The 9,094-nt window shown below is 38.4% G+C and overlaps 1 protein-coding gene across 1 annotated transcript; it reads left to right on the top strand.

Annotated features, from left to right (window-relative positions):
- Positions 1–530: 530 nt before the first annotated feature.
- TYMS (thymidylate synthetase) lies at positions 531–8,036 on the top strand (the record flags this gene model as incomplete). Its single annotated transcript, XM_009070187.1, has 6 exons — positions 531–608; positions 1,810–1,984; positions 4,185–4,286; positions 5,458–5,633; positions 6,744–6,815; positions 7,714–8,036. Coding segments are annotated over 6 exons (741 nt in total), but the record flags the coding sequence as incomplete, so codon positions are not given.
- Positions 8,037–9,094: the final 1,058 nt, after the last annotated feature.

Raw genomic sequence — 9,094 nt, 5'->3', positions numbered from 1 at the left:
GCTCGGGGCCGGGGCTCCTGCAGGGGCCTGGGAGGGTTTCGTCCCCGCTCCCTCGCTGCCCGCCAGCCTGCGGCCCCTCGGAGCCCTCCTCCCCCTCGGCATGCCATGGCCCCGTTAGCTGTTACCTGGTGGTAAACAGGGTTAGGTTTGCAGATAGCCCGTCGGGGCCCTTCCTACCATTCGAGCACAATAGTTGGCTGTGGAGTAGATTTTCCAGCAATTTTATCTTAATCCTCCACTTCCCGCAGCAAATACCTGCACATACGTCCTTAGGCTGCGTGGCAGCATCCTGACAGCACAATTCATCCAGGTCCCCACGGACAAGTCATCTTCACCCACTGTCCAGGAATAAAAGACAAGTTCTTGTCTCCCTAGATCTGAATATAAGAATTACACCTCCTTTCCCAGCTCCTTACTGCATATCCAAACCTCTGAATGTCAGATGGTGGCATTACCCTCTAGGTGGAGAAAAACCTAAGTCAGTTCACCCTGGGGAATGGCTGATCCCCTCTGACCTGTGAAACTCTCTTTCAGGTCGGTTCCCACTGCTAACAACAAAGAAGGTATTCTGGAAGGGAGTGCTGGAGGAGCTGCTGTGGTTCATCAAGGTTCAGTATTTGGATGTCTCTGAGGGTTGTGTGCCTGAGTGTGGGATAAACACAACAAACTAGTGTGGAATGGATTAAGGGATTTGGGGTAACTGTAGATGCTTCTGTTCCTGTGACAGAAGTGCAACCACCTAATATTTTGACCACACATGGAAGGCCATTATCTGCAAGGTATTCTGTGCATTTTAATGTAGATGTGTGCAAGCAAGTGTAGACTTGCTAACAGTGCAGTCAGAAGAGTTTGTCTTCTGTTTCTTTTTAAAGGAAATAGTCTGAAATAGTGAGGGCTTTCACTGATTTGACTACGCTCCGGAGTTATAAAGCCTAATGCAGTCTGTTTTGTTGGTGTTTGAATAAGAAATAATAATATGATATAGATAGTAGGCAATTTAATAGTCTGCTTTTTAATAGTGAAATAGCTTGTATTGATTTGAACAGAAGCAAGCAGTGGGGAACCACAGGTGAAGTAAGACTGATAACATTAGGCTTTTTAGTAGCAAAAAAATGAGAACCAATAGACCTAATAGCTGTAGCTAGAGTGATAAAATTCAACTATAGATAATACACTGCAACATGTGTTACATTGTGCAAGTATGGGAAAGTGTGCCTAACCATTTTATTGTATTTTTCAGTTTGGGTGGATTTTTTGAATATAAAAGACTGGACACTCCCCAAAAGAGAACAATTTCTGTTTTGGATTTTTGAGTGTGCTCGTTTAGACTTGTTGCAGGATTCAGTGAAATTGCTTTGGGTAATTTTCTCATTTTTGTCATTTTAACAAAAGGATTTTAAAGACCTTAAGCTCATTATAGGTGGCTTGGCAAAGACAGTGCCTAGGCTGTACATTTTATCTTAAGTCTGTTTTCATCTATCTATAAAGTAACATCTTGTTCTCTGCAAATGTGTTTATGAAATGGCGTGCCACAGCTGACCTTGAGGCTGTATTGTTTGTGCTTTCACAAAGTTAGAAGAATCCAGAGTTAACAACAGCAGCATGGCACTTCAAACTTCATCCTAGTATGTTGCTCACAAGTTTTGTTCTGTCCCTGTGCAAGAACCTCATTCAGTATATTAATCAGTCTGTTCATCCTTTTTAAGTGGAGAAATACTGTAAGACTACCAAGGCTTAATACAGCTCTTTCAAATCACGTCCTCTGTGTTGGAATTAGGAGGAAGACTTCTTACTATCTATGTTTTGTAGGGTTCTACAAATGCCAAAGAGCTCTCTGCAAAAGGTGTGAAGATTTGGGATGCTAATGGATCGCGTGAGTTCCTGGATAAGCAGGGTTTCAGCACCAGAGAGGAGGGGGATTTGGGACCAGTGTATGGTTTCCAGTGGAGGCACTTTGGAGCAGAATACAAAGATATGCACACAGGTAATTGCATACAAATACAGTCTTGCTTAGTGAAACAACTGTGACACATCACTTCCAGAAGTCTGAGTGGAATGGACTGTTGATAAGGGATGGAGTATAAACTGATAGCCACAATAAATAGTGTTTAAGAGAGTTAATTTACCCTTTTTTTAGTACTCAGTCTAATTATCCTGAAAGATGTAGCTTTGTGTGTTGCTGTTTAGTATTTGTAGAACAGATGAATCATAAGGCATGCACTGTTACTCTGTTACCTAGAGCAGATATGGTCCCTGATAGCTGGAAGGATGTGTCTGTTGCAGACCAGAAACCCAAGCTAGCTCTGTTTGGTAGAAGTGGAACACAGGCTGCTATCTCTGAATACCAGTGTGGGTTTCTAATTTCCCTGTTGTGCTGGAAAGAACTGACATTAGTGCACTACATTCATTGGAGAGAGAGGAAAGGAAAGACTTTTCCAATCTGTATCTGGAATAAAGTAGGGTGGTATCCATAGCTGATGATGGTGTGGACAGAACAGCTGTAACAAACACAGATGGGATGCAGTACTGTTGGTATTACTTGCAGTGGAACTGGTTCACTAAGCTTACTCTGAAGTGTCCTGATGGCTCTTTTCTCAGTCACTGAAGGAGAGGTTGTAGAAAACGTTTAGAGGACTGCAGTTTATAAAAGTCAAAAACCAGATTGCCTCTTTCTTAACTCAGATTGCAACATGTTTACTTATCTCAGTGGGTTAGGTGTGGGTTTTTTTTTTTTTAGTTTTTGTGAGGGTATTTTTTTGTTTGGTTTGGATGTGGTTTTGGTATTGTTTCAGGTTTTTTGTCAATACAGCCTCAAATTGAAGTTCATATTAGTTACAGATATTAGAGTTGGTATTGGCATATCAACCACTATCAGAATACAGTTTCATGCTAACACAAATGATGCAAATTGTGTACTGACACATCTGAAAACTTAGTAAAAAGTTTCAGCATTCCTGAAGTTAAACCATCTGAGGGATAACATGGTGTGGAAAAAATGAACAAGATAAATTCCCATAGGTTTCATTACTTATAGATTTCCTTAAGTTGCATTACTAATGGATAGGTAATTAGCTTCAGGAACTAACATAGCCATTTGACAAGGCTTCTGGCGTGGTATTGCTGGCAGAAGAATTCCCTGAGATGCTAATTTTATGTTACTATCTTTCTTGCCAGCTTTGGATCTCCCTGTAAGCATAATTTGGTGTTGCTGCAGTAAGAGGTATTAGAAAAGAGTAGTTACCAGCCATCCTGATTCCCAGGCATGACTGAGAACAATGATTAACAACTAATAACTCTTTTATTCTGAAATCCATTCTAATGACCAGTTAATTTCAGTGAATTTCTATATAAGTGGTATTGAGCCTAAAATTCAGTCTGCAAGTGTTCTTGGGTGAAGTGTAATATCCTGTGCTGTACATGATTAAAGTTCCCTTCTGGGACTAAATGCTGTGGAAATTTAGTTTTCCTACATGACCTTGTGAGTGCTAGATGGGTGCATTTATTCATTCAACTGTCAAAAACTTTATGCCTTCGAGTAGTAAAGAATGCTGGCACCCCATTGTACTGCTGGACATGGTTTTTAGTTTTGGGGTTTTTTAATAAGAAGGAGCACTGTAGCATGTAAGTTTAACATCTAAAAAGGCATTTTAATCCAGAAATGTAATGAACAAGTTAGTTTAAATACTATGAATGACTAGGTGGTAATATATTGTCCATTTCAGTACAGCTCTTGTCCTGTTTAGGTAACAAGTCATCACGAATGATAAAGTATCATGCTTTGTCCAACTAATTTTTTTGTATTGCAACTTTTGTTTCTTGGGATTTAGTGATTGCGCAGACTCCATCCTTGGTCTTAAAAAATGTCAGGTTGTTGGGAATGGAATAAAGTGTTCTAAAGAGGAATGGTCCAATTTCAGTGGGTGCTAAAGGTACTCAAAGCACGCAAAAGAACTGTGGGGACATGTGAGGATACCATCATGAGATTTGCACAAGCTTTAGAGCACCCTAAGAAAGACCAAGAATAGCCTGCTTTGAGAGAGTGCCATCTGATTAACGACTTTCAAAGTTACAATAAAATCTTCAGAGATTGTCATTTGGGTATCACTTTTCTGTGGGATGTGGGCTGGGCATTAAAAAATATCATGACTTGAATCTGGTTGAGATCTTATTTCTTCTTTCTTCAGATTACTCCAACCAAGGCGTTGATCAATTGCAAAACGTGATTGAAACGATCAAAACCAATCCAAATGACAGAAGAATCATTATGTGTGCTTGGAATCCCAAAGGTATTGAACAGCAGAGTTTCAATGAATGCAGTTGCACATTATCTTTCTGTATGCTAAATTATGTTCTGTTCCTGTGTCAACAGTAGGTTTCATTTGGTGTCTTTGCTTATTCTTTATAAAACTACCAGAAACACAGTAAAAATGGACAGATTGATTCTAATTCTACTTAATTCTCACATTCAGATCTCAAAAATATTGAACCATTTCTTTAGATATATTTCTCTCCAAGTAAAAGTGATGGATATTCCTGGCTACCAGTGTCTTTGACATACAGCCTGTGTTTTAGGACAGTAATTCTTATTTTAAAAAGGTTAAAAAAACAAAACCAAAAAGAGTATACTAGAGCAGCATGTCTGGTTTTTAGCCATATAAGTTGTAAACCTAACAAAACACTTAAAACTGGAGAACACAAATATTGTGTTGTATTCATCTCCTTGAACATAGGTTGTTTAGATATCCATTCACTCTGTGGGTCTAGTTCTAAACAAGAGCGAGTGCCAGAGGATGTTTAACTTCACCAGTGGTGGATCTGTGCTCCTCAAAAAAAGTCACACAGCATTTCCCACTGGTGTCTGAAAGGGACTGCCACATGCAGTTGTTGTTATTTTTAGGGTTAAACATTCCCAGATATCAGAAGGTACCTGATTAAAAGTTTTCCTTACCAAGCTGCACTCTTTGCACTTTTTAAGTGTAGATGAGCACTCATAAGATCTTTTATTTTCTGATTGTTTTTTTAATTGATAATTACTTTTATATCTCAACAAGCAGCAGAGCATGTTGCAATGGGAAGAGAGTAAGATGAAGCAGTTGGAAGTTGCTTTAGGGTACAGGCTTAATTTTACTCTTAATATATTCCTTTAGGGAAATCAACTGTCTCACTGAGGTGAGTAAAAGTAAACTGCTGTGCAGCATTATGGCATAAATCTGTTCTGTGGAATATCTGTTTATGACTTTCTGGTCACACAGCCCAGGAGACAGCTTGTCATGACCTGCACTTAATTGCTTGGGCAGCAGGTGCTTATAAACAAGAGAAAAAGCAACAGAATGACAGTACAGTTGGCTCTCTACTGTATCTCATTACATGCTTGTTTAGGTTTTGTGTTTTCTACATTCGTAACACACTAATGCTGTTAATGTTTTACCCCCCTTCTTTCTGTGCTTCAATTCCTAGATATTTCTCTGATGGCTTTGCCTCCATGCCATGTCCTTTGCCAGTTTTATGTTGTAAATGGTGAATTGTCTTGCCAACTCTATCAGCGGTCTGGAGATATGGGACTAGGAGTGCCTTTCAATATTGCCAGCTATTCACTGCTCACTTACATGATTGCCCATGTCACAGGGCTAAAGGTAGGGTATTTAATTATTTGATTTAACCTTGTCTGAGAAGTGAGGGACTAAGAGATAAGACTTCATGTCATGCCCAAGAAAAACTGGAATGAACATACTGTTCAAACTCTTGCTGGAATGTGTGAAAAAGGACCCTATGAATTTGATGTGAATTGTCTCTGGTTTGTATGGGCAGTATGTGCACAAATAGCTCCTGCCCTGACTTCAGAGCTATGTTTTGTAATTTGGCAGAGAAATATAAATGCACTACAATCTTGTGCAAGTGAAATGCCCTTTTCTTTAGAGCGTGTAAAAAATTATACTAGTAAGGCCATTTGCACTTGATCCTCCTACTACCAAGCAACATGAAGGGGAACTTAAAATAGGGAAATTGGGAAAAATCAAACTTCACAGCAGTTGCAAACATAAAGAAATTAGTCCAAAGTACTAGAAAAAGTGAGGTTTTTGTTATGTCCATAAGGCAGCTGTTGTCTCTCACCCATTTCCTCTCATGGCTTTGGTGTTTTTTATTATAATAGATCTGTTGGTGATCTACATTGGTCACAGGCCAGTAAAACAGCCCATTTTACCTGGGTTAAACTAGATTGCTCAGGGGCTGCTAAGTCACAGAACTTGCAGGCTTGCAAAACCCATCTGGATGTTTGATAAGTGCTTTGGGGTTTTAGCCTGTGACTGACACCTCCACTGCTGTGAACCTACATTGTTCAGTAGTGGCTAAGGCAACGGGTTTGAAAACAGCTTTTTCAAGTCCTGCTTATCAGAACTGGAGTGGAGAAGCTGGATGCCACTGATGCCTGTTTCTCTCTTGCTGAGCAGATCAGTAGTGCTCCATTAATTTACTGAAGTTTTACTGAAGTTATTACCCTAGGAGGATTTCAATGATAAATTTTTTGGTAAGCTAGTGGAAATTTCATTATATTTTTCATTAATTATGCAGCAGTCAGGGAAGCTAGTGTCCTTCAAAGCTTTCAAGGATGCCTTGACAATACAGTCCAGTACAGAAGCTGCAATTCCACACCAGGTGCAAGATGTTAAGAATCAATATTGTAATGCTTTGCATTCTTGAAATCTGACTGTTTGAAAACCAAATGTGTTCTTCATTCTCTTCAGCCTGGAGAGTTCATACACACATTAGGAGATGCTCACATATATCTGAATCATGTGGAACCTCTAAAAGTTCAAGTAAGTACTTACTCTGAATTCTCATATCCTTCTATTTTCCACAATGCTTATTCAATGCAAAATTTTCTCGGTAGTATAAATAATTTTTGAAAATTTGTGTGGCTTTTCTTCTCGTTTCTACCCTAATAACTGTAGTACATTAACATCAGTTCAACGTAGGGCACAGATAAAAATGCAGTACAAACATGATTGAAATGTACATCAATGTACTATTCTAGAACCAAGTTAGAGATCTGAAATATGTACTCTTCTGACTTCATCATTCCAAAACCTTAGAAAATCATTCTGCCTAATCCTGATAAACACAAAGTAAAATGTCGTTGTAGTATATCAGTAAAGGATAACTAACCAATTCACAGAGTTAATTAGTATTGCTATTTGGCCAGAAAAGGCTACATTTTCTTCAGGAAGTAATGTGTTGCAATAGTAGAAAATCAAAATTTGATTTGATTAGACTTATCTCATGCTGAATGTCCTCACTGTTCATATGGTTCAAAACCATGCAGAGATTTAGTTATTGGTTTGGGCCCGAATGGTCCAGTGGGAAACTGCAGCACATTCGATGCACATCTGGGTTAGGATTTCCAGTTCAGTTTCCTCTGGAAGGAATCTGATCTGTAACCACCAGAATTGCTTTGCCAACTGACAGTCCTTGCAGTGCATTTGGATGATCAGGGAGTTCATTTTAAAATTATGCTACTGCTCCCTACAAAAATACTAAAGTAGATTCCACCTAACTGTATTAGGATTTTATTTCCTTTTTTCTTAGTTTAAGTCTTCTTGGTGGGGAGGGGAAGTCTACATAGTGTAATCTGAATTGAGATTGAGATCTAATTTATAACACAAAATCTCTACTTTCAAGTATTAGCTTTATACAATAAGCTTGATCCTATTTCAGCTTCAGAGGGAGCCAAGACCTTTCCCCAAGCTCAGAATTCTTCGTCAGGTTGAAGACATCGGTGACTTTAAGGCAGAAGACTTTCAGATTGAAGATTATAATCCTCATCCACCTATTAAAATGGAGATGGCTGTTTAATGCTATAAACCAGCATTAAATATTTAATGTGGAAATGTACCTAAGCTACTTAGCTTTCTCTGAAGTGATGGAGCTTTTATGTACTTCAAAAGATATCTATCTACTTTATTATTAAAAAGAAACAGATACCAGCAGATCAGAGCTGCCTTCAGTACTAAACTGAAGTTGTACAGAACAGATGATTATTCCTGATGTTCTATGCAGACATTAACCCAGTTTTAAGTTGTTAGCTAGTTTGCTACATGTTGTTTCAGTTACCAGTTCTGTTACTATTCAGTTACTGTGTGTGAGTAGCACTTGGTTATGTGCTTGATTTGGTACTGAAAGTAAGAACTTTGTTTGATAGAGGATTTCTTCAAGGTTGGAGAAGTCTTTAAATATGTTCTAGAGAGTGTATGTTTAATAAAGCTTTTTTTAAAAAATCCTTCTGGAAGGGATGGTGCACACTTAATTTTGGTGTGCTTGTTTATAGCTGCTTGTAAAAAAGAGCTGGAAAGTAGAGAATCTTGGAGCATGAGATCAAGCAAGGAAAAACAGACTTCCATGGTCTTTATAGGTACACCATCAGGAGGACAAAAGATCTTAATGGAGCCTTTCCTGAAATGCAATCTATAACCTCTCTGCAGCAGCAATTTTTTTTATTCCCCAACCCTACATGAAGTATTAATTTGGTATAAGTCAAGCAGAGCTGTAGTTAAACAGAAGTAAGGAGATAGCATTAGTAATCAGCTGTCTGTCATCATTTAAAACCAGAGCCCACAACATACAGACTAATTTTGCAGCCTGGAGCAGTAAAAGCTAAAGATTGTAGTATTTGTAGGAAGGGAGTTTATTAATTAGATCTTAGCAGAATTCAGCTTTCATCTCTCCCTATCCTTGCAACTACTGCAGTAACTTATAAAATTCCTCTTCAGGAATTTCATCGTGAATAGATCCATGGTTCTTCAGACATGGCGTATTCAATACACATTTGAACACACGGAGAAATGCATAGTAATTTTTTTATTAACTTATAATTCGTTAAACTGGTACAGGAAAAGCATACAATTTCAGACAGGAATTTAATTCTTGGTGTGCTTGGATTCCATTCATTTGGGGCTCTGTGTAAGAGGACTTCCATCATTCTTAAACCAGATTGATCATAAGTTGCAAAAGCATCTTTTGCATCAAAGTTATTTGCAAATTTCATTATAATGATTTTCATTATAGTGATCACTGATCTTCAGACTAAAGTTTTTGTTGC

The sequence above is a fragment of the Acanthisitta chloris genome, unplaced genomic scaffold (assembly GCF_000695815.1).
Source record: "Acanthisitta chloris isolate BGI_N310 unplaced genomic scaffold, ASM69581v1 scaffold21672, whole genome shotgun sequence".
Classification (NCBI taxonomy): Eukaryota; Metazoa; Chordata; class Aves; order Passeriformes; family Acanthisittidae; genus Acanthisitta; species Acanthisitta chloris.
The sequence above is the reverse complement of the archived record's forward strand: the minus strand, read 5'-3'. Positions and strand labels throughout refer to the sequence as shown.